The 25,340-nt window shown below is 34.8% G+C and overlaps 2 protein-coding genes and 1 pseudogene across 2 annotated transcripts in view; 2 read left to right on the top strand and 1 right to left on the bottom strand.

Annotated features, from left to right (window-relative positions):
* The window catches only part of Lvrn (laeverin), a 69,967-nt gene that overhangs the window by 28,542 nt on the left and 16,085 nt on the right, over positions 1 to 25,340 (top strand). The window contains exons 5-18 of the mRNA XM_004836168.3: positions 3,013 to 3,167; positions 4,578 to 4,691; positions 10,747 to 10,890; positions 11,398 to 11,463; positions 11,558 to 11,623; positions 12,369 to 12,541; positions 14,510 to 14,586; positions 14,906 to 15,045; positions 17,137 to 17,192; positions 19,146 to 19,299; positions 20,976 to 21,070; positions 23,240 to 23,347; positions 24,174 to 24,341; positions 24,544 to 24,681. Of these exons, the coding sequence (XP_004836225.1) occupies positions 3,013 to 3,167; positions 4,578 to 4,691; positions 10,747 to 10,890; positions 11,398 to 11,463; positions 11,558 to 11,623; positions 12,369 to 12,541; positions 14,510 to 14,586; positions 14,906 to 15,045; positions 17,137 to 17,192; positions 19,146 to 19,299; positions 20,976 to 21,070; positions 23,240 to 23,347; positions 24,174 to 24,341; positions 24,544 to 24,681 (1,654 nt within the window). The remainder of the gene's footprint in view (positions 1 to 3,012; positions 3,168 to 4,577; positions 4,692 to 10,746; positions 10,891 to 11,397; positions 11,464 to 11,557; positions 11,624 to 12,368; positions 12,542 to 14,509; positions 14,587 to 14,905; positions 15,046 to 17,136; positions 17,193 to 19,145; positions 19,300 to 20,975; positions 21,071 to 23,239; positions 23,348 to 24,173; positions 24,342 to 24,543; positions 24,682 to 25,340) is intronic.
* LOC101719178 (centriolar and ciliogenesis-associated protein HYLS1-like) lies at positions 1,395 to 2,808 on the bottom strand (annotated as a pseudogene).
* Arl14epl (ARF like GTPase 14 effector protein like) overlaps positions 24,624 to 25,340 on the top strand; it is a 44,689-nt gene continuing 43,972 nt past the window's right edge. The window contains exon 1 of the mRNA XM_087194686.1: positions 24,624 to 24,681. The gene's annotated coding sequence lies outside the window, so the exon portion shown is untranslated. The remainder of the gene's footprint in view (positions 24,682 to 25,340) is intronic.

The following is a 25,340-nucleotide window of genomic DNA, read 5'->3' as shown; positions in this document are numbered from 1 at the left end:
CCATTGCCAACACATTATTACTAGCTGCAATCCTTAATTTAAGTCAGGGTTCACTCTTCATGTTGTATATGTCTATGTGGTTTGTTTGTTTGTTTGTTTTTTGTACAAGGGATTGGATCGGGACCTTGCGCTTTCAAGGCAGGCATCGGAACCACTGAGCTAAATCCCCAGCTCTACATCTATATGTTTTTATAAGTATATAATGAATGATGTGTCTCCACCATTACAATATCATACTGAATAGTCTTACTGCCATAAATGTCTCCTGTGCTCACATAGTGATCTTTTTCCCTTTCCCTGCACCTTGAACAACTACTGACCTTTTTACTTTATATTTCTACCTTTTCCACAATGTCATGTAGCTGGAATCACACCTATATGACATGTAGTATGTATGTATCAGTATGTGGCTTTTTCAGACTGGCTTCTTGCTACTCAGCAATATGCATTTCAGGTTCCTCCCCATCTCCTCATAGATTGAGAGTTAATTCTTTTTGTTGTTGAATAATATTCTATTGTAAGAATGCACAACAATTTATCCATTCATCCACTGAAGGGCATCTTGATTGTTTACAATTTTTAGCAATTATGAGTAAAACTGCTATAAACATTTGTGTGCAGATTTTTGTGTGTACATGTAAGGTTTCAGTTCATTTGGGTAAATACCTAGAAGTACAATTGTTAATCTTATGGTAGGCCTACATTTAGCTTTGTAAGAAACTACCAAACGACCTGCAAAAGTGACTATGATATTTTGCATTCCACAGCAGTGAATAAGCATTTGTCTTGTTCTGCATCCTTGGTATTGCTAATAGTTTGGATTTTAGCCATTGTAGTAGCCATTTCATTTCCTAACTCTGCTCAAAATTCACATTCTCTATAGTGGTATCTCATTGCTTTAAAGTTTACCATTATTAAACAACAAATGGTGTTGAGCATCTTTTCATGTTAATTTGATATTTGTGTATTTTCTTTAGTAAGGCGTCTTTCCTAGTTTTGACCATTGTTTTCAGATTGAGTTTTAAGAGTTCTTTATATATTTTTATAAGTCCTTTATCAAAAGTATTTGATTTTTATATAGCAAAACTGTTTACTTTTTGTCTTCTATTTTTGGTGTTAGTTTTTGAAAAGCCTCAGCTTATTAATATTCTGTTGTATTTGATTTTTATATAGTGAAACTTTATTTTTTGTCTTCTATCTTTGGTGTTAGTTTTTGAAAACCTTCAACTTATTAATAACCTGTTGCATTTTCTAGTAATTTTATGGTTTCTTTTTTTTTTGTTTCCAAAATTCTTTAATAGATAAGCTTAATGCCCACCAATTTTAAAACACACTAAAACACAGTAGCTTACATTGACCCAAGGTAAAAAGGCTTTCAAACACAAATAGTGCTTACTAATTTGACAAAATACAAAGACCAGATAAGTTTTTATCTCTCTGGCATGATTTTTCTTGTAATTTCTATATTTGAGAGTAGTAATTTGGAAGTTAAGTAGTGTCTGATAGCTGTATGATACACAGCAGGGGACCACTAATGGTGGGTGTTTCTATTTAAAAGGAACCAGATAAAGAAACAGGATATCTTAAACAATTCTGTAGGAGGAGAGACAGGTTAAAAAAATCTTAAGAAGGAGAAAGAGGGAAAGGAAGCTTCCTGGGCATGTCACCGTTTGCAAGGCCACAGCAAACACCCCAACAAATGGCATATCTTTTTTTCTCAGTTGGCACTATGTAATTGTTTGGAACATACACGTGTTGAGGCTTGGACTGGGGTTCTGCTCGGGAAAGAAACCTTTCTTGGATACCCCACTGTACCTCCTTCCTGTGATCTTCACCAGGCAGCCGCATCAAGTCCCAGTCCTTTTTGTATTCAAAATATCGAGCTACCCCGTCTATCTTGCCTCAATTTCGGCTTAACTGGTCCAGCCTTGGGAGAATAAAGGACTTGGGTCTGCTGGCAACAATCAGGTCTTGTTCATAAGCGGGAGGGCCCATTCCCTCTCTTTGTAGATAGCCAATGACCTGATCTTGTGAAATTCCTTGGTATTCATGTGGCTGATTAAATTTTTGTGAAATATCCACTGGGGACTCCCTATCTTCCTGGAACTGCAGATTCATCAGCCTTTGTTTTAAGTCCCAGAGATCTGCATCACTTTCTGTGTCACATTCTGATTCACTGATAATTGACTCATCTGTCACTAATACTTTCCCATCTGGCTTTCTACAAAGCACCTTTCTCTTCATCACTGGCTTTCGGAGCCTTTGAGAGACCTCTGAGACTGTTTTCGAAGTGACAGGACTTTCTACATGTGGGTACTGCAGTTGCACAGGCAGAGCAGGTTGCTTCCCTGGGGCTACTGAAGCTTTACTGTAGGGATCATACTGGATAGATTGGGCTTCTCTGCTTAGGTCTCCATCACCCTGCCCTGCACAGATACGAGCAAAAGCTGTGGCAGCTGACAACATTCTTTCTTCTGGATCCATATTGGTCCATTTTTTATCTATCAGGTCCTGTGAGTTGCTCCATTGCTTCTCCAACACTATAAGACTGTCTTTTTTCTGCCATCAAAACTGCTTAATATAAGAAAGTCTTTGTCTTCAGGTTCTACTTCCAATGTGAAACATAAACATTGGTTTTATTTCTTCAGTTAGGCTAGCCTCTATTGTACCACCTACAGCAACTGTGGGTTAATCATGCTGTCAAAATTCACATGTTGTATAATATGCTGCAAGGACTGGACTCTGTTGTATTGCCCTTATTTCAATGTACCTTGATTGGTATTAATATTCACATTAAAAACCTCATCGCCTCGCCGCAGACCGCTGACCGCCCGGCGTCCCTCAGCCCCTGCTGCCGAACCCTGCGAGTTTGGGTTAGCGCAACCAACTCGCGCAGGTGCACATCCAGCCCTGGAGCTCTCCCTATGATTTCATTTTGAGATAATTCATAGGTGTAATCTCAATATTTTTGTAACTGATGATTTCATTTTTCCTTCATTTCAATCCACTCAGATCTAATTGCCTTGCCTGTTTTTGACAACCATGCAATGGAAAATTGGGGACTAATGATGTTTGATGAATCATTGTTACTGCTGCTGCCAAGTGATCAACTGACAGTAAAAAAGGCTCTGATCTCCCATATTGTCTCCCATGAGATTGGACATCAGGCATGTGGTAAAATATTCTTTCTTATTTCACATTCGCCAGATGCTCTGCCTAAAATAGGAAAAAAATAGAAATCCCTGCCGTAAATAAAATTTGAGGAAAGAAAAAACCCCCCATTTCTTGAAAGGTACAACAGTGAGTAAAAGCAATGAAGAATCTGTGTACCGAGATTCTGGCTGGAGTTGAGTTATTGGTGATGAATGGAAGTAATGGGACTTCACAGTCTGATCCAAGTTTGAAGATTTGCATCCAAAGATTAATTTTGTATTGCAAGGTTTTCTTTAAGAAACATAAGCTGCACAGAGCTGTATTTGTTTTTCATTCCACCTTAAAACAAGGGATATTTGAAAATGTCACTGCAAGATACTCACACTCCATCGCTAGATTGTCATAAATTTTATTTTTGATTATAAACGTTTATTTTTATTTTGAAGAAAGGCTAAGTGGATGCAGACAGCACAGTAATAAGAGGAGCGATAATTAATCTTCAAGATGCATCCATATAGCACTGTAAATAAAAATTCATTTCATTAGATCTAGGTGTGTTCACACTGTCATCTTAGAAAGTTAGCCGTTTGATTTGATGAAGGTTCTCACATCTATGTTTTAGTTTCAATTCCATTAACACACATTTGTCAAGAAAGAAACTATCTCCACCATGAAAATGTTATCTTCTTAGTTATGTGGCCTCATAAGTTTTTGAAAAGAGCAACTTCCTAGGATTGGGTAACACCCAGAACACAGTCAACACACCTTTTCACAAGTGTTGACCAGTCACCCCAAGTGTCATTTTTTAAACTAAAGCCTAAGTGACATACTGTTTTGGAATACAGGCTTCTAAAAGTTATTATAAGAATTTGGTTAAAGACCAGGGCATGGATTTGTTGATTTTGGAAATTATTATATTTTTCTTTCCTAATTCTGTTCAAAATCAGCACTTTTTTTTCTGTTCAATTGAAATAGAAAATAATCATATGTGGACCATTAGTGATTTATGTGTGGCACAGATTAAATCATGTTCTTATTAAACTGCTTACAACAAAATTCTGTTGAGTGTATAAGGTGAGAGAATTAATAGGTGGTAAGTCTGCATTCAGGGCTTCTGATTTATTTAACTAAGCACAACTTTTTGGCAAAGTAAAATGATTTAAAAGATACTATTCTACCTTATGTTTGAACATCATAATTTTAAAGCAAAAATTGCATTCAATTATTGTACATGAAATAATTGTTTCAGAGAAATGCATAACTATCTCCTTAAGTTGAAACAATAAGCTGGTCTTTGGAATCCTGTTTTCAAGCTTTATGATTGATGGCAGATAAAGTTGAATCATGTCTTTGGACCTTATGTTTATTTTATATGCAAGTATGACAAATTCATGAAAGCTCTTTTTCCCTCCCATTTCCAAAAGTGGTTTGGAAACTTGGTTACCATGAATTGGTGGAACAATATCTGGCTCAATGAGGGTTTTGCATCTTATTTTGAGTTTGGAATAACTAACTACTTCAATCCTAAACTCCCAAGAGTAAGTATGTTTATTAAATTTATTTTTAAATTTTTTTTCCCAGTTTTAAAAGCAATGCATAATATTGTTCAAAATATATAAATTTCAAAGAATATTAAATTATTGATATCAATACTAGAGATTATCCATGATTTTTTTTGATGTCTTTAGTCCAGGCTTTACACCTATTATAAATATTTTGAAAATGGGAATTATACAGAACTCATAGTACTTTTCATACTCTATATTATATCATGAGCATTTCTACTCATCAAATTCTCTTTAAAAACAAGGTTTTTAATGGCTACTCAGTATTTTATTATGTTATCTTATAAAGTGTTTACATATAATCTTTTTAATTATTTAGATTTTTGATTATTTTCATTATTCCTACTAAATTTTAAGGCAGTTGCAATCTTTAGTCTGACTTCAATGGTAAGTAATATGTTACTTTTAGTGACTCATTAAATATTTTTGCTGATATTGTTTTGCTGATTGTAGTGAAAAGTAGTATGTGTTGAAAATAAATTTAATTTCAGATATCACAATCAGATATCAGAATCTGATCATTTCAACTATAGCATATGTTTCTGATATTTATTTAAAGTAATTAGATAGTCCTTTTAGAATGACATGATAAAGCCAATTGATTTGATTTAGATATATAAATGTTTAGATTTAATGTTATCTTTTGAGGTGGACTTCACAGTTTTAGCAAAGCGAAAGTCCTTTCTTCATTTGCATATCTACCCCGCCCAGCCCCATTTCTGCCTCCTGTCCCTCTTCTGTTCCTCAGGATTGCTCCTCCCTGCGACTGTTGGCTAGCATTCTGTCATCTCACCTCCTCACTGTTTTAAGGCTATGTACCTGACCTCCTCTCTCTTCTCCCTACCCTAATTAATTCGGAGCTTATTAATATTGGAAATGCTGGTCTCCATTGGCCAGGCCTTCTTTGCACACTAAATCTGTTAAAGAAGAGTTTAAGATGGTGCTCCTTTCTGTAGTTGTTCCTCAGGATCCTCTGGGATTAGCTCCCAGATACTTCTCAGACAGGAAAACCCTTCTATAAAAAATGTATTACTTGCATATAGCCTATGCATACTCTCCTGTATACTTTCAATCATCTCTAGATTACCTGTAATACCTAGTATAATTTAACTACTGTGTAGGTACATATACCATATTTCCTAAGGAACAATGACAAGAAAAAAAATCTGTATGTGTTCAGTACAGATGCATTTTCTTTCCACCATTTGCTCTTGATCCTCAGCTAGTTGAATCCCTGGATGTGGGATTCACAGTATAAAAGACTGTCTATATTATCTTCCTAGTAAAGTTTCTTTCTTTTGTGAAAAGTAGTAATAGCTCAATGCTTTTTGTTGATTTTGGGGCAGAATACAAAAAGCCGATCTTGGTTCCATCAAAGGCTTTTGAAAGCTTTCTTTTCTCTGCTTGTGAAGTCACAGTGTGTGGGAAACAGGGAAGTTGAGCAGCCTCTTGACACTGGATCCTATGCCAGCTGTTCTGTTCTTTGCAGGCATCCTGGAAGATGTTCCCAGCCAGTGTGGTCACTCGGCAGTGTCTCCCCTTCCTCCCTGGACTGTGCACAGGCCCTGTGGCTGGACATTGTTATATAGATCAGGAGATGCAGAGGTTCTGTGACTCACTCCAGGTCCTTTTCCTAACCAGTCCAGAACTGTGACTATAATCCTAACTGTGGGCCTAACTTATGATAAGCATAAAGATGATGATAGCAGTAATAACATCCTATTTGCCATTCACTGGGTACCTAGAAGGTCAATTCCAGGCAGGGTGAATGTTATACATATATCATCTTAATCCTCAGAATAACCACATGAGTATAGTTGTTATTACTTCTACCTTACAGATAAGTAAATGGAGGCAGAAAAGGATTAATTGAGTTGCCCAAGGTATCACAGTTATTAAATGTTAAAGCCAAAATTCAATTCCAGGACTCTGACCAAGCTTTTTATCACTATGCTGAGAAAAGACACAGGAATACTCTTATTCTCAAGATGCTCATGGGATGTGTGTTTATTTTATGATTATATATAATATATTTATATTATTAACATTATATTATATAATATAGTTATTTTATTATATTTGTTATTAATTAATATTGGTTAATATATGAATATATTTATTTTATCATATATAATATATACATTACATATAAAGAGAGAGAGAGACAGACAGACAGAGCAACCACCAAAAATGTATACACACTTTAGGAAAAGTAAAACTTGTATAAATATGTTAATACTAAATTTATCGAAACATCGTGAGATTAATATATGTTACCCTTGGCCTCTACAATTACAAGAGGTGCTCAAAGTGGTGGCCATCAGTTTCCAGACATTTATTAGTATGGTGAACTGCTGCTTGGGTAACCTTGGTCATTGAAATTGCTGCACATGCATTTTCAATTTCTTCTCTAAGGGCTGGGAGTGCAGTGGGTTTTTTGTGATATATGAAATCCTCTAAGGTCCCCCATGTGAGGGTAACATCATTTGTTGAAGAAACATCATATATTCTTTTCCTGAAGTGTGTATCCATTTTTTGGCAATCTCTATATGTGTATATATGTTTTTTACTCACATACATATAATAAACATATATGTATAGTTGTCTCCTAAAGTTCTTTCTATAGGTTCTATACTTACAAACCTGCATATATACCTCTTTTATGAAATAGAACCAAATGTGGTTAATGCCATCTATGAATGTTTTTGAAAGCATTTGGTTGGATCCGAAATTAACTCTGTGCTTAAAGTCAATAATGAAAGAAATAAATTTCAAAAAATGGAATTCATGTTATTTTCTTAATTGAATAGACTATAGTATTCACATGACTTTCAGTTACCTCTTACAACTAAAATGGCTAACTTAACAGAATCTGGCAAAACTTGATGAAAACATATTACTGATACTTTTGAAGCTAAAATTATAATATTCTCTTTTTGAACCATTTAGTTATTTCTTTTTTTCATTGATTTCTTAATCGTTCTTTTCTAGTCAACATTTCTCAGTCATTTGTAAAGCTGAGCAAATATAACTCTTGTCAGAAGAATGTCAGTTCCTGGAGCTTCAGGAAATTACAATGAGTTGTATGTTATAAAAGCTTCAGGCCTTATTTTAATGATCTCTGGAGACCAAGAACTTTGATTTCCTTTTAATCTATTAATTTGATTGAAATTTAGTATGGAACTTATAGAACCAGAGGCAGGAGCAGATTTCCATTTTACTATTGCTTAGTTTAATTTCAGTCGAAAGTCATCAAAGCAGAATGTGAAAGTTGTGGTCAAGGGTGCAGAACGTTAAGGACAAAGGGGTTCTTGGCTCTAGAAGCTCCAGTTCTAACACTGAGACTCAATAACCTTTCTCTGTCTCTTGTTCTGACTGATCCAAGGAAACAGCAGACTTGATGGAGGGCCCCTCAGCCCAGTAAGATCCCACTGTCATCAAGCTGAGGCGCACGGTGGGACACCTCTGAGCTTAACTGCGCTTCATGCAGGATTTCAGCTGATCACTGATCATCAGCTGTGTATATTCTAGAACTTGCCCATAACTAACCATTCATTATGTGTTTATCTCATTCCATCTTCAGAAGAGCTCTGAAGATATGATGATGAGGAGGAGGAAGAGCATGTTCTATTTGCTAGGCATTATGCAAAGAACTTGTGTGAATTAACTTAGTACTCATAGTAGTCCACTGAGAACATTGCTGTTTGCACCATTTTAAAAACTGAAATTGTTTTACCATCTGAAAATGGTAAAAACAACAATAAATGAGATAATAACAAATAGTGTTATATTTCCAAGGATAACAATAGATTTTAGTAGAAATAGTCTTCTCTGGGATATCATGGCTTGCAGGAAGAAGTACTGGTTGTACAGATGGATTTTATCTAATCACTATATGCAGTGGCTAAATGTCTTTTTCCCCTAAAAGCTGATATCACTTTTTAAAATGTTGTTTGCCTTCAGCAGGACAGGAACAGGGTGGGGACAACATTACTTTATGACAGGCCCAGAGTAGAAAGACTTCCAGGTTTTTGAGGAAAAGATGTTTGCCTCATTTATCACAGTTATCTTGTGTGGTTGCAGTGATACCCTCAAGATTATGTAAAACCTTATGCCAGACAGGAAAAAGAAAGACAAACAATCTATTCTGAAATGGGAAAAATCTCACAAAATAGGAAGAATGTCATATGTGGTACAAAAGTGTTCATTAAAACTGATTATAACAACAAAAAGCTGGAAACAACATAGATGGGTAATGATTATGGTCCACTGACCTAAAAACTACATTTTTATTTTAATGTTTTACTTTTTCAAAAATTTTATCTGCTATAGTTTGAAAACAAGCAAATCCTCTGTGACTTGATCACCCTGTGGTAATAATCACTATTAAGTTTTGGTTTATTTCTTCAAATTTATATTTCTGTTCCATTTATAATGTAGTAGCCATTATAAGGAATAGTTGTGAAGATTAGATAGCAAACTTTAAAATACTATATTAAGTAGGGTGTGCAACTATGGGGACAAAGAACTGCATAGGGGAAAAGATTGGAAATAGCTATACTAATATTGTAGTGGTGGTTAAATCTTAAGGTATTAGATTATGGGTGTTTTCTCTCTATTTTTTACATTGTGCTTCATGACATATGGTTTAATACTGAGATATTCTCAAGAACCCTTAAGTGTCAAACTAATAAAACCTATGCTTAATGAATAGAATAAGACATATGCTGATGTTTTCTCTAAATTCTTGCTACTTGCAGTATGATTCTTGGACTTGAAACATCAGTAGTATTTGGATAGTTTATTAGCAATATAGGCTCCAACCTGGACCAACTGAATTAGCATATGAGTTTGACAAAGTCCCCATGTGACCCTTGTTCACACTAAAGTTTGACAGTGTGGTGGTGTGTGTCTGTAAGCCCAGCTACTTGGAAGACTGAGGCAGGAGAATCATGACTTCAAGGACAGTCTGATAAACATAGTGAGCCCCTGTCTCAAAAAAATCATTTGAAACACATTACTCTATGTGACTTTCTCATTTTTGGAAGAACAGAGTTTAATAATAGCCTGATCCGTGTATTACTAATTAAAATTAAAGTGATAACAAGAAAGGTTGATTGAAACATTCACAAATGGAAGTAGAATAAAATTTGAAAGTTTTTCTGACACTGTCAAAGGCTGAGATAGTTAATTTGGGAGTATGAAAGACAGGCAGCAGGGACCTGAAGTTTCATATGGATTCTCAGGGGCTAATCGGCTCTACAGGCTATTAACAAACTGTATGGTTTCTTCACAGATCTTTGCTTGGTTTCTGTCATCCCAAGACCCTCTGACTATAAATTGGTTTTCTATCTAGCTTTACATGAGGGATAAATTGTCCTTGTTATGTGTTTGAGAGAGAGAGCTAGCCTCTTGGAGAATTCTGTAGTTTTTATTAAAATATAATAAATTGTCTTCTCATAATGCATGAGCCATAAGCTCTAGTATCCAGTTGTGAATTTCTTTCCAGCTGTAAGTTATTATGTTAGCGTCCTTGTAAATTTGCACATCTAACACACATTTACATTTTGCTTTGTAAATATCCATATAAGAGAGACTGAGCAATTTTAAGAAGACATTAATGCATTTCCCAATAAAATTCTAGAGAATTAAGAGATGTTGCTTCCTGAAGGCTTTGTCAGGCAGCTATGGATCTCCTGTGAGGAAACTTATATGACTGTTAGAAACCACAGTAATTGATTTTTTTTAAAAAAATTGAAATATAAAAGAGAAACAAAATAGGAAGGAAAATATCCTACAGTTCTGTTATTCAGGAAAATCTGATTTGGGGGCATATTGCAATTCACTCATACTTCTCAATTGTCTTTTTTCTCCTTTCATTATCATGAAAGTCTGATATTGAATATCCATGCTTTCAATATATTGAAATTTAAAATGCCTCAATATTTTGAAAGCATTTTAGAACCACTGAATTTAATGTTTTTATGACACCTCAGAAGTTAATATAGCTCAATTTTTTCCTTTATAGAATGAGATCTTTTTTTCTAACTTTTTACATGGTGTCCTCAGCGAAGATCATGCCCTGGTGTCTAGAGCTGTGTCCATGAAGGTGGAAAATTTCACAAAAACAAGTGAAATACATGAACTCTTTGACTTATTTACTTACAACAAGGTAAAAGCAGTTATATATTTCCCTTTTTTCTGTACTCTTCTAGAGAGTTGCATAAAATGGATTCTAAGGATTGCAGATTAATATGCAATTTAAAATTTTTACTACTAATACCTTAATTTTATTGAATAAATTAGTTTCAGAAAATATGGTTAAATCAGTTCTGAGTCAGCAAGTATTAATGAATCCCATATTAGATGCTGGGTACAACCTATCATTATGAATAGACTTAAATAATGTGCTATTTTAATGACAAACCCTTCTGTTTAGTAGAAATTTATTCTTCCAAATAAATACCTCAATTTAAAATTTTTGGTATAGATCCTGACCTCTTTATATGTAGGACATTTGCTCACTTTTTACCTAGTGACTATTCACCATTTCATCAGTATGTTTGGGAATAATTCAAACATTCAATTAAAGTACAAATTGTAGTCAAGAGCACAGCTCAAATAGTGCTCATAAAATGGAATATTTTGTTCAAATAATGAGCAGCTTCTTCTTTCCTAGGGAGCATCTATGGCCCGCATGCTTTCCAGTTTCCTGAATGAACATGTGTTCATCGGTGCACTTAAGGTGAGTTGGCAAAATAGTTATTACCTGAATGACAGCAAACACAAATTGCTTTGAAATGTTATTTTTAAAAACTTTCGCTTCTCTATTTTTACAGTCTTATTTGAAGGCGTTTTCTTACTCAAATGCCGAGCAAGATGATCTATGGAGGCATTTTCAAATGGTAATTGTCCTACCTACATTGACATATATTTGTGAAGCTATTTTGTCTAATACATTGCAAGATCAGGTCATTTTACTTTGTGACGCTCTCTTAGGGTAAGAGTTGCATCTTTTTTTTTTTTTTCATTGTATTCCCATACATAGAACAGTCTGTCACAAATTAGATACATGAGTGTGCTTAGTGAATGAATGAATGAATCAATCAATCAATCAATGAAATAAGGAACCATACATATAGAGTCGGTTCTCCATATCTGTGGTTTCACATCTGTAGATTCAATCAACTCCAGATCGAAAATACTAGGGGAAAAGCTGCATCTGTACTGAGCACATACAGACTCTTTTTACTGTTATTATTCCCTAAACAACACAATACAACAACTATTGTATTTATGTGGCATTCACAGCATTGTAAATAATTGCAAATGATATACAGTATGTGGGAAAATGTGCACAGTTTACATGTAAATGCATTCCATTTTGTATAAGGGACATGAGCATTTATGAATTCTGGAATCTGTGAGAGTTCTAGAACTAATTCCTCTCAAATACCAAAGGAAAACTTATAATTTTCCGTACATTTATGTAAAATAAACAGAATTCTGAATTTGGCCCAGAACATCAACCATTTGGGATAACTACAGTATATAAATCAGGAAAAGAATTTTTATTTTTAGGAGGTTGCTACTTCAAAACATGCTGATAACCATACATGTTTTTTGTTTTGTGATGATTTTTTAAATCAGGCTATAGATGACCAGAGTAAAATTCTTTTGCCAGCAACAGTAAAAAGCATAATGGACAGTTGGACACACCGGAGTGGTTTTCCAGTCATCACTTTAAATGTGTCCAGTGGTGTCATGAATCAGGAGCCATTTTATCTGGGAAAAGTTGAAAATCAGACCCTTCTGACCCACAAGTAGGTAGCTTTACTCCTCTCTGTCTTTGCCTTCCTTGAGTTTGATCTCTGATGTGATGGAAACCAGCCAGCAGTGAGAAAGCACACACCCCTTGCTGGAACACTCCCTTCTGCAAGTGACTGCACGAAGGGATGTCACTGTGTGCTAGAGTGAGGCAGAGCCCCCAAGACCTGAGCCAGACTAAAGATCTGCAGTTAGAGATTCAAGGTGTGCCCCTCCCTCAGTCAGGGTTCAGGGCCACACTAGTGGCCAAAGCTTTGTGGGGGCCTGTATACCTTCAGACAGAGGTAGTGAACTATTCAGGATGCTGGATAAGAAACAATAAGATGGTGCCACAAGTGGCCACACGCTAGTTAAGAGAAAAGGACGTCCTATTACAAAGTAGCCTCTTCCCTAGAAATATAGAAGTGAATGTAACTATATCGTTGAGGAATTTCTCTATACATGGTTGTGCATGTTGTGTGTTTGTGTGTCTGTGAGTGTATTTAAAATCATACCTGCAATATTAGAATACTTCTAGATATAGTTAGACCTGTGTTGACTTCACCAATTTCAAACTTTAGATAAATCTTACTTTAACTTAGTTTTAGTTGTCTGTCTATAAAATGAAATGTAAAGATAAAATGAGTAGTAACCTAGCCTTCGTCACCTTCTCCTTTCCTTTCCTTTCTTAATTTGTGAGATAATTTTAAACTGTTTTTGATAGTTTTGATTCTCACATCTCATTATAATAGGTAACAGCACAAAAGTAATTAATTTTCAAATACCATCAACAAAATTTTCAGGTAGTTCTCATTCTACAAAATACTGGGGAAAGAAACAGGAGACTCAAGATCCTTCTCCCTGTAATGTTCTGTGATTTTTTGAGAAGAGGGGGCACTTTTAGCAATCGGATAAATACGGACCCACAGTTGAAAGTCTGAGAAGCAGGCATGTGAGAATTTGGGGGAGTTGGGAATATTGGTCAAGCTACAAGTCTCACACATCTTCAGATGACTAATGTTTTTCCTCAGTTGCCTGCTTCACCTAGGTCGCGCCAACCAATGTGGGAAAAGTATAGCCATTCAATAAATATAAATATCCTGCTGGGTTTTTTTTTTTTTTTTGGTATGGCCCTCCTGATGGTTCTTGTTGATCACATTTCAGGTTTGGAAAAAGCTTGATGCTGAAAAGTATTTTGAAATGTTTGTCAAACTTTTTTTTCTTAAATTACTCTTCACTTCTCTGGGCATGGACTGATTTGGGCGGGCCGTGCAGTGTATATTTGAACACCCTTTAGTCAGACCAGGTGGCTATAATTTCATATAAACAGACCTTGAAAATTTCAGATGCAAGGCAGTCTTAGCAGTTACCTATGCTATAAAAAGTAAATCCATAGGACACAACAAGGGAGAGGGGTGGACAAAGAGCCAAAGCAAAATAGCAGCAAAGAACCCTAAGAACAAAGTCCTACATATCTAGAGGGAATGAACAAAGAAATTGAGTTGTGTCTACTATTTACCATCTCTTTAATATTAAATTAGATGTATATTGTTTTTTCAAAGTAAAATGTAATTACACTTTGGATTTTATTTTTTTATTGGAACATGCTTGAGTACATAATGTTTATGTTCCTTGTGGAGAGTTTGTACATGTATGTAACACATCTTAATTCTTTCTTCATCTGCTTTCCTTCCCCTCCCCCTTCCCTCTATCTCTTGATCCTCTTCCCATTTGAGAAAGAGCTGTCACCCTACTTCCTATTGTCTTTTATTTGCTCTTTATTTATAATTGGTTTTCTCAAGTAAGAGAAACAATGCACTATTTAAGTTTGTGTGTCTGACTTATTTCACTTAACATTGTGATCTCAAGGTTCATCCATTTTGCTACAAATGACTCAACTTTATCTTTCTTTATGGCAGAGGGGTATTCTATTGTGTGTAAATTCTTATGTCTGAAAATTAACTAATTTTTTTTCTTCCAAAAAGTGGCACATGGACTGTCCCCATTCTTTGGATGAAAAATGGAATGACACAGTCCTTAGTCTGGCTAAATAAAAGCAGTGGTAAGTAACACTTTTAAAAGCATCTTCACATATACACACATAGGAAGATAGAGAATAAAATCCTAAACTGTCTAGCTTTTGAAAAGGTATCTCACTTAAAAATAAAATATCTTTTCACTGGACATAGAGTTTTGAAGAAAAGTTTCAAATAAAAACTCATTATATGTGAAAAATATAATTATATGGTAAAACAAATATATAATTTAGAATTACTTTAATTAGAGGTTCATTGTTTAGGATTAAGAGTGAATTGTATAAAAAAGTAATTAGAATATTTTTAAAAATCATGCTATTTCAAACTTTTCCTATTTTTTTATAGAAGTATTCCCTGAAATGCAAGTTTCAGATTCTAATAATGACTGGGTGATTTTAAATTTGAATATGACTGGATATTATAGAGTTAATTATGATAAATTAGGTTGGAAAAAATTAAATCAACAGCTTGAAAAGGATCCTAAGGTAAGACTATTTTTGATGTTTTTAAGTAAATACTATTCTGAGTATGCTCTGTCTTCTTTTAGTTTTTAAATTTTTATGTTTATTAATATACATCCTCTCTTCTTTTAGAGGGTGAGCTTTCTGGTTGGAAAAGACTCCATCCCTATTCCCATTCCTCACTTCCAGCCATACTGGAGAGATTTTTTTCTTATTCTTAGAAAGGAGTGATTTTGGCTGAACGTGGTTTATTTTTGAACATTCCTCTTGTTTTTCCAAAATAATTTTACCTTATCAGATAGGAATCAGAACACATTTTCCACATAATCATTTATTTTGTAAACTTTGGCAAGTTATTTAATTGTTCTATTTACATTTCTTCACTTTAAGATGGGAATATTATAATTTCATATTTATCATGAGCAGTAGAGGTAATGTAGTTACAATATACTTTAAATTTCTAAGTCCATAATAGATACTTAGTATATATGCTATAAAATATTAATTTTACTTCTAAATACATATTCCCATTCTCCCTCAGAACTTAACTCACAAAACATCAATAATAGTCTAATATCATTTTAAATTATAAAATAACTATAAATTCTTACAAAATCTATAAAAATTAAAGTTTTGGTCAGCTCAGACTAATCAGATTTTAATACACTGAATTAAACCAAGTCTCCACTGGTAGAGGACACTGCTCAGAAGTCTATACAGTTGGCTCTGCTGTGAATACTTGGACATTTTACTTAGACTTTGTTTATAAGACTAGGATGCTTGAACTGAAAGATGGTTTCAGTATTGCTCTCTTTGCAAGTTCTTTGAAACACGGCAGCTCTTCTAGCAGAGGAGGCATTGCACCATATTGTTCCAGAGCTTCAGCTGTATTCACATTTTGTTCATCAATTATCAGAAGTGTGGTCTTGGGCCTGTCATTTGACCAGCACCTCAGTTTTCCTTATCTGTATAATGACTGTAAGAGGCCAACCTTGAAATATTATGACGATGAAATAAGATAATATATGTATTATGTTTAACAGAGGCCAGAGACAATTCAGGCACTGGCATTCAGAATATGTTCAGGAATTTTTTAATACAAAGTTATTGAGATTTTGAACAAAGCTACCAAATCCACTTAGAGTAATATTTTCTTTTAAAACCTTTTTCAGAGTGGCTAAATTCTTAGATTTCTAAGAATATTCGAAGCCACCAAAGTACTAGGTTAGGCCATTACAGCAATAATTCCTTGAAAATGGTGTAGATTTGTTTATTGAAAAACTGAGTTAAATTTTTTTCTACAACATGATTGGTGAGCAAGTAAAATGGACTTTATATTATTAATATTAATCTAGAAAATGCAGCATTACTTCCAGAAAAGAAATGAGACTCCTACAAATAGAAGAATTAAGCTTGGCTTACTCAGGTGCTCAGAGGAATGTTGTGAAGATAAAATTTCTAGGACCAAATATATCAAAGTGCCAGTAGACACTGAAGGAATAATATAGGAGGTTTTGGGTGCTCTTGGAGAACTGCAGCTGAGATGAGTCTGATGCCCTGGCAAAGTCAAGGAATTTAGACAGAGACCTAAAGAATTACACTGGCAATTGCTCTTGCCTCTGTGTGTGTGTAGAGGGCTCTCTCAGTGGGACTGTGTCACATAAGTAAAATCTTGAGAAGACACGTATTATTTAAAAGATTACCACAATATTACCAAAATAGTGATAAATAATATTTATTTAAAGCCTCCTATGTCAAAAACTCTTCTGAAAATCATTTGGACAGTGCAATACAATTTGATGTGTACTTTCTGGCTTAGAGAGGCCTTTTCATTTTGGTTGTTTTATTTCTTACCGTGGCGTAGTTTAGGGAGCATTTTGATAACTCTATGCAATATCTGAGCATTATTATTGATGTCCAGAGGGATCATTTATTAAAAGAGATGTATAATGATAAATTATGAGGACTGTCTATAATAATTACCATTTCTCTGCAGATGAGACACTTTAGATGAAAGTGCTCTGTAGGCAGCAATGACCTTTAAATTGTTTTGAAAATATTTCACTAAAAAATGTTCTCATCTTTTACTGCAACTGCTTGGATCTCCTTCTGCAGGCTATTCCTGTTATTCACAGATTACAGTTGATTGATGATGCCTTTTCCTTATCTAAGTGAGTATGTTCTCTTTGCTCATGGCTTTAGAGTATATCTTGAGTATTTTATAAAAATAATACCTTACTACTATGAATTTGGCCCTTTCATATACACAGGCCTTATCTGATTAATATTACAGTCAAATTCTATGGTCATAGTGGAATTTTATAACATAAAATGTGTTGGAAATAGACTATCACTTGAGATTTTGAAGTGATGGTATAATTTTAACGATGATATCATTACAGATATTACTTTTATATATTTTAGATTTATTCAGTGTAGTTATGCTGCTAAATATTTAACCAGGTAAATTAATATATGTTTGGGATTTAAGTTTTCAGGCAATAAAGTTAAGGTGTATATATAATAAATTATTACGTGTTCTCTCTTTCTTTGGCCTGACATATTTCTTGGATACATGTCACATGTATACTGCTTTTTCTCTATGTGACCCGTAGCAATTCCCTTGCTTAATACTTTGCTGAAACTCTCAAGGTCAATATGACATTAGTTCTGTGGACCACTTCCTCCTGAAAATGTCCTTTTTGATTTCCTGAGACTCCAATATACAAACCCAGATCTTTTCATGTATCTGACTTCACTTCTTTCTACTGCTTTGAGCACACATAAGACCAAACATGACTGTGTTATTTTCTTCTGTCTTTTCTTTAAATAACTCATTAATCTTATTAGTTCGGTGACCATTTTATTATGTATATGTACAGTGCCCAGCAGATATAAAATGGTCAGTAGATATGCTAAATCAATGCCTCCAAGCTAATACCTGTCTTTTCACCTGTCTTATGTTTATCCTATAGTCATTTAAATTCAGTGCCTAAATTCTAAACATATATCTGTCTGTAAGTTGCTCTTGTTACCAGTTTCCCTCTGTATGTCAGTAGTGCACTATTCTTCCCAACACTCAAACTTAAAATATCAGAAATGTTGTCTTTTTCCCTCTCTCGATCTCTTATGCTCAGGAAGTATCTTTTTGATTCTGACCTTATACATTCACTGCTTTCATGCTAATCCAAATTTTCATCATCTTTTTCCTGGTCTATTGCATTAGACGGTGTGTACCCTTTTGGTTTTTTGATTTCCATTTTGTCTTCTTTAGCAATGTGGAAAAACATTTTAGGCATCAACTGCATCATGTTACACTAGTTACATAACTACCTAAAGTACCTTGCCAACAAATACAAACTACTCATTCTGATCTTCAGGGAGCTCAGTGGGTTTGAAGCACCTTACCTGTTGGCCTTTACCTCTCACTGTACCTCTCCCTGACTCTACTAGATGAGTATGCCCATCATACAAATTACCACTTCACCTTTTTGTCCTGGGCTGCCCTCCTCTTTCTACCCATTTTAATCCTACCCATCTTTCAGTGTTCTTCTCAAGTTCCTCCTCCATGAGGTCTTTCCTGACTTTTCCCTCTTTCCCTTGACTTTTCCAGGTGTATATTTTCCTTCTTTGCCACTTTTTTAGTATGCATCACCTTTTCTCGGACTTTTCATGATCAGCTTCTTATGCTAAGTCTCAGCTCCTCACTAAGGCTCTTAAGGTAGGCAAGCATGGTGTCCTATGTAGTGGTGTTTACTCACAAGCAGCTGGCACACAATTAGAGAATGATTTTTAATTAATATTTGTTGAAAGGAAGTTATACTCTCATAAGAGTGCATATCAAGTACACAATATTTTATCACTCAATAATTGGTCTAACAGTTGGGCTGGATTTCTTATGGTTCCAGTTGGACACTTTGAACATACCAAATTGAAATGAGAAGTCTGGCAACATTTCTTGGGTTCTATCTCATCAATAAGATAAGACCTTCACCTTCTTGCTTCTTGAATTATTCACTTATCATACTGAAGTCAGGCATTGAAGCATAGAGCAAATGTGGAAAGAGTACAAATCATTTAGTAGATGAAGGTTTTGTGAGCATATTTTCTTTTAAACCAAACAGAAACAATTATATTGAGATTGAAACAGCACTTGATTTAACCAAATACCTTGCTGAAGAAGATGAAATCATAGTATGGTATGAAGTCTTGGCAAACTTGATAACCACGGATCTTGTTTCTGATGTGAGCAAGTATGATATATATCCATTATTAAAGGTAATTTCAAGCTTTGTTATGTAGTTTTAAAATAAATCATCTCTTCTTTCCATATTCTAGCTGGCATCTGTGAGACAGATCTTTCCCACAGTAGTAGACTACTCATTCTATATACTTATCCATTTTCCTAGCAATAGTTACTTATACTTAGAAGAAAGTACCTTAGCCATTGTCCTAGTCTAGATGAGTATAAGAGAAGTTTGGAAGAGCACTTCACTCTTGATGAAGGAACAGTGTACCCTAAGAATTCAGAAATGATGGAATAATATCTTTTTTCTTACAGAAAAAGAGATTATCTAATAGAAACTATTTCCCTAAGATGTTGGTAGACAAACAGAATGTCTTTTAACAACTCTCTGTTCATAATTGCAATATTCTGATTAGTAGGGCCAGCATGTAAAACCAGAGGGGCACATTACAGAAAAAGCAGAAGTTTTGAAGCTGCTTTTGATGTTAGGAAGAGAGGGAGGGAAATCAGAATGAATGAATGAATGAATGAAGAATGACATGCTACCAAAAATGAGAAAATATAAAGAAGTTTCACTATTAGATCTTAAACAGTAATGCTAAGAAAGACGGCATAAGTATAATAAAAATAAAATTTAGGGAGCAACTCTTAGACAGTTAGCAGCCTCAAGCAAACCAGAAAGTGTTAGATGGTGATTGCAAGTGAGTTTCTGAAATTTCTGAGGTTGATAATCACAAATACCTCAAGTTCCAGATGTTATTTTTTTCTAGTATTCAAAGTACCACTGGGAACTTAGTTAGAATTGGTGATCAATAGAAGAAAAAGGTTTTTTATTGGTACCAGGGATCCAGCTCAGGACCTTGAGTTTGCGAGGCAGGTGGCGGCACCACTGAGCTAAATCCCCGGCCCAGAAGAAGAAGTTTCGAAAAAAGAAATAAAATATAATCCTTACCTTTAAAAAGTTTCAATGAATAGCATCTAGTTTGCTCTTGGGGTATATTAAGAAATGTCTAACTTCTATAATTTTGTATTTACCAGCTGACAGCTCAGTTGGAGAAGCTTTACTTCAGACTCAGGGCTTCAATTTGTCTAGAGCAGTGATGGTGAACCTTTTAGAGACTGAGTGCCCAAACTACAGCCCCAATCCTCCTTATTTATTGCAAAGTGTCAACACTGCAATTAAATCTTAATACTGAAGTTTTAGTTTAGAAAGACAACTCATATATTAACATCTTTTGTCTTAAAAGAAAAACAACACCTGTACCATAGGTTCACCATCACTGGTCTAGAGCATAAGTCAGCTATTATTTTTGGAAGTAGGCACACTTCTGAAAGTTTTAAGGTAAAAAGTTGTTTTATACTTTTACATTTTCCTTAATATCAGAAATGTTTTGGCTGATATTTAATGATAGCAATAATTAATATTTGTTAAGTTCTTACTATGTGTCATAGACATGCTTATAGACATTATATTATTTAATCTTCATAGCAACACCATAACATTGGTATTATTATACATCACATTTTATGTATAAAGGAACTGAACCTAGAGAAGTTAAAAAATACAACAGTTACACATTTAATAACAAAGATAATTTCTGAAAAGATATATCATTTTTCCATTAATATCTTTACAGACAAATAGAATATAGTGAAAATCCAGTATTGTGAGCCAGAATTAACAGTATATATTTTTTATGGCTTGTAGAAATATCTATTAAAGAGACTAAAGTCAATATGGAATATTTATGCAACTATAATTCGTGAAAACGTGGCAGCATTGCAAGATGACTATCTAGCTCTGTAAGTATTTTAAAGCAGTGATAACTGAATAAAATGATTCATATTAATAGATGGGCTTCCTGGACCAGGGATGTAGCTCAGTGGTTCTGCCACCTGCCTCACAAGCGCAAGATCCCAAGTTTGATCCCTGGTACCAAAAAAGGAAAAGATGGGCTTCCAGATTCATAAAATAAAATGCTAATACCTATTGTTTACTAAGACAGTTTGTGTGCTATTTGAGAACAATAGTACTGAGATTGATGGGCTACATATATCCTCACAGGAAATAATAACTTGGGATCTTAATTTACCTACAAGGCACATGCATGTACACACAGTTTATAGTGCTAAATTCTTAGAATTTAGGCTATGGTTGAAGTTGTAAATGAGTCCTGCTAATGATGATAGGTTGTGCTAAGCAAAACTACCCTATACTAGTAAGATGAAACATATGGGAAGGCCACAGAGAAAAAGTCCCTTCTGTGTATTATTGTTAACAGGAATTCTACTATGATGCATATGTGATGAGGTAGCCAGGGGTGGTGGTGCATAATTTTAGCATTTTTGAAGGCTGAGGTAAAAGGATAGCAAGTTCAAGTCCAGCCTGGGCCACTTAGTCACTTAAGAAGACCTTGTCTCAAGGAAAAAAAGGGGGAGAGAGAGCTTGGAATGAAGCCCTGGGTCAAACCCTAGTACCACAGGGGGCAGGGTGGAGCGCTGAAGTAGGTTGTCAGTGATACATATCTGTGACTTTTATGTGATTATGATTAAGTATTGCAAATTTCCCTCCTGTGGGGAGTAAACATACTGTCATGATGGTCTGGAAAGGAGTGAAAGGCAACATGAGGTTTGTATGTGGAGGCTGGACTTCTAGATTTAGGAAGAGTATTTGTTGCCAAAAATAGTACAGACATTAAAGCTACAACTTCTAGTCCACATTAAGCTTAAATAATTAGACCAATGGAGAAATACAAAATAAACGAAATGTGATTGTTCTTTCACAATAGTATCCTTTAGAGAAGATAGAAATTTTAGTGCTAGAAGTTTTAGTAACAGAAAGGATATGGAATGGAATGGACCAGTAGATGGAAACAAGGAGGACATGTCTAGGATAGAGTGGGTACAGGCAAATTGTGTGAAAGAAAGGGAAGGAAAAATTGTGCTCCATTAGACAGCACGTATATTAACCAGACATACTCACAGCTCTCCTACTTTGGTCTGAATTGGGGCATTTTCTGAGGCATCTTGGGCCAGTTCTTCTTTTGGAGACAGACTGTATTTCCATAGAACTCCATCTTGTTACAGCCAGTTTGGAGTTGGCTTGGGAGGCAGAGGGAGTGGGTGTATAAATGATGCCCAGAATTGTCTCTCAGAGGACCTCTGCTCTTGGAAATGCCAAGCCCATTTATCAGAAGGTCGAGTTCCACTAGGTTGAAACTGGAGGGTGGGGCAACAGAGATTTGGCTCTTGCATTTTCTGGAAACTTATGTTTGGCTTCCTCTACTTAGACCTAAAATCAGAGAAGGGTAGTAAGATACACTAAAAGGTACTATTTACCTGGATTTAGTGGTATTCTTTACTATATTTTGTCCAACTTGTTTTGTTTTGAACCACAATGCATGCTTCTTCTCAACGATAAAAACAAAGCAAACCAAACACACAGCTCTGTGGTTTTCCTGGACATGTATATAAAGGCCAGGAGAAGTAAGGAAAGAAATAGATGCTTAAGCAAGGGAAAGCAAACTGTAGAAGGAGAGAAATACACTATTTTCTTTCCTTTTCTTGTATAAAGAATTTTATTTTTAAACATATCAGACCAGATACTGCAGACATTTTCTAATCCATAAGCAATTATTGCAAAAGGGAGGAAGAGTAAATTGGTAACAGATGTGGAGTATGTGTACATCCATGTGTCTTTGAGGGAGATGAAAGATAGCAGTAGTTTATTTCTAACTTTTAAAATACACTAGTCTTAGGAGCTTTTCTTGGTGCCTCAGAGCTCCTCAGCAAATGTTTCTCTGAATCTTAAAGACATTTGTCATCTGCAAAAACTAGTTTTTAAAACAAATGTGATGTTATGGAAAGCTGTTTGGAAGTATTCATCCTTTCATGAAATAAACATTCTTGGAAGCAGACAAAGTGAAGGTGATAATGCAAAATGAAATGCTTTTATTTGTCTTTTCCTTCAAGAATATCACTGGAAAAACTTTTCACAACTGCATGTGGGTTCGATTTTGAAGACTGTCTTCAGCTGTCAAGAGAACTCTTCAGAAAATGGATGAGCCATCCAGAGAATAAGTAAGAGTAATCTAATTCCCTTTGTTTTTGTCCTACTAGCATCAGGAATTTCTCTGCCTTTTTGATAGTTTCACAGTGAAAGTGATCACTTTGCTTTCTCCTAATTAATCTCTGATTTCTTTTTAAATATCTTTTAAAGACGATTGCCTACAGGTCTGTGCATAACAGTAGAAGATTAGAATTTATATAGTGAATTGTCACTAGTGATCTCTCAATAAACACACTGAAATCTAATATGCTTGTTTTGAGTCTTAATTTTTTATGATTGTTTATTAATGTTTTATATATATGAATATATCAGAGTAGCTCTCTCTCTCTCTCTCTCTCTCTCTCTCTCTCTCTCTCTCTCTCTCTCGGAGTTCGCACTTTCATTGAGACCAGAGACTATGAGTCTATTGTTTTGGCTTTACCTCTAACATTCCACCTGAGATGGACTCTTAAGAAATGTGATGATATACAACCAATCTGCCCTGCAGCATTCTAACTCACGTCTTTCTGAAAACTTAGATTCATTTCTAAGCTAATTTGATGATCTCTTTTCAATGTATTAATGCTTGTACAGTTCTCACAATTTCATTTGTAGATCATTGCTTTTGATTTTTATATCTGAGGTCTCAATTTTTTCTAGATTTATACTTCTAAACATACGACAACCTGGCACTGATGATTTAGCTCAGTGGTTCCAGTGCCTGCCTCGAAAGCTCAAGGTCCCGAGTTTGATCCCCAGTACCAAAAAAAAAAAAGCCAACACAAAAAACCAAAAATATACGACAACCTGGATAATTTAACTACTATGAGAAATATCATTGCATGTTATATCTTACAGAATACCTAATCCGATTAAAAGTGTGATTTTATGCTATGGCATTGCCTTGGGAAGTGATAAAGAATGGGATTTTCTGTTAAACGTCTACACTAACACAACAGAAGAAGAGGAAAGAATTCAACTTGCTTATGCAATGTGCTGCAGTAAAGACCCATGGATACTTAACAGGTAGTTATGGTCAACTTAATTTGAAAGTTACTGGTGGAAGAATGTAATTTATACACCAAAGAGAGAAAAGTAGAAACATGCTAATAGAATTAAAATAAAAGCACATTTGTACATTACTAACTTAGAACCATGAGATTTTAGTCTATTTATTTACTCTGTATTGGATTCTTAAAGCTTACTTTTTGTGAATACACTTTTTCAGATATATGCAGTATGCCATCACTGCATCTCCATTCACTTTTAATGAAACAAATGTAATAGAAGCTGTGGCAGCATCTGAAGTTGGCCGATATGTCGCAAAGGACTTTTTAGTCGACAATTGGCAAACTGTGAGTGAAAGGTAAGGAAGCTGAGATCTCAATTTCATTTAAGTAACTGGTTTTTGATAGAAGTACAACTGTCTGGCTAGGTCACAATAATCCTTTGCACTGACTAGCAAAATTATGATGGTTCCTGCATTTTGTCTTATTACCAACTGGGAAGAGGTCACTTACTCTCAATTTTGGCTTTCTGTGTGAAAATGGATTAGCTTAGAATACTTACCTACTTCAGTTTCCCCATTATGCCCACAAAGAAATTTTTCTTAAGGGACATACATTTGATTAAGTCATGTTTACTTGTGAGTATACACCATTAATTTATTCATTGACATCACCACATTTTAAAGAAACAATGCTGGTCCCTTGGTCTAGATGTTGCTAATGTCTTTAATTTTTGGCAGATTCCCTTTATATATCTAAATCCTATATTATTGAGCTTTTAACACGTTTTGTATTTTAAGAGTAAATCTGCTTGCTTCCTAGCACCTCTATTCAGTAAAACATATATTAGCATATAAAAAACAGAGAGCATAGCCTTGATGACTGTCTTTCTAGATTATTACTTCACCATGCATTCTTTTTAAAAAATTCTTTTATTGGTACATTTTAGGTATACAATCCATTTACATTTATCATTGGGTGTTTGTACCTGTACATGATGTATCTTGATTCTTATTTT

Source organism: Heterocephalus glaber, unplaced genomic scaffold (genome assembly GCF_053883595.1).
Source record: "Heterocephalus glaber isolate CG9 unplaced genomic scaffold, H.glaber_assembly_v1.0 deba00001606, whole genome shotgun sequence".
Taxonomy (NCBI): domain Eukaryota; kingdom Metazoa; phylum Chordata; class Mammalia; order Rodentia; family Bathyergidae; genus Heterocephalus; species Heterocephalus glaber.
This window is presented reverse-complemented; position numbering and strand designations above follow the sequence as displayed.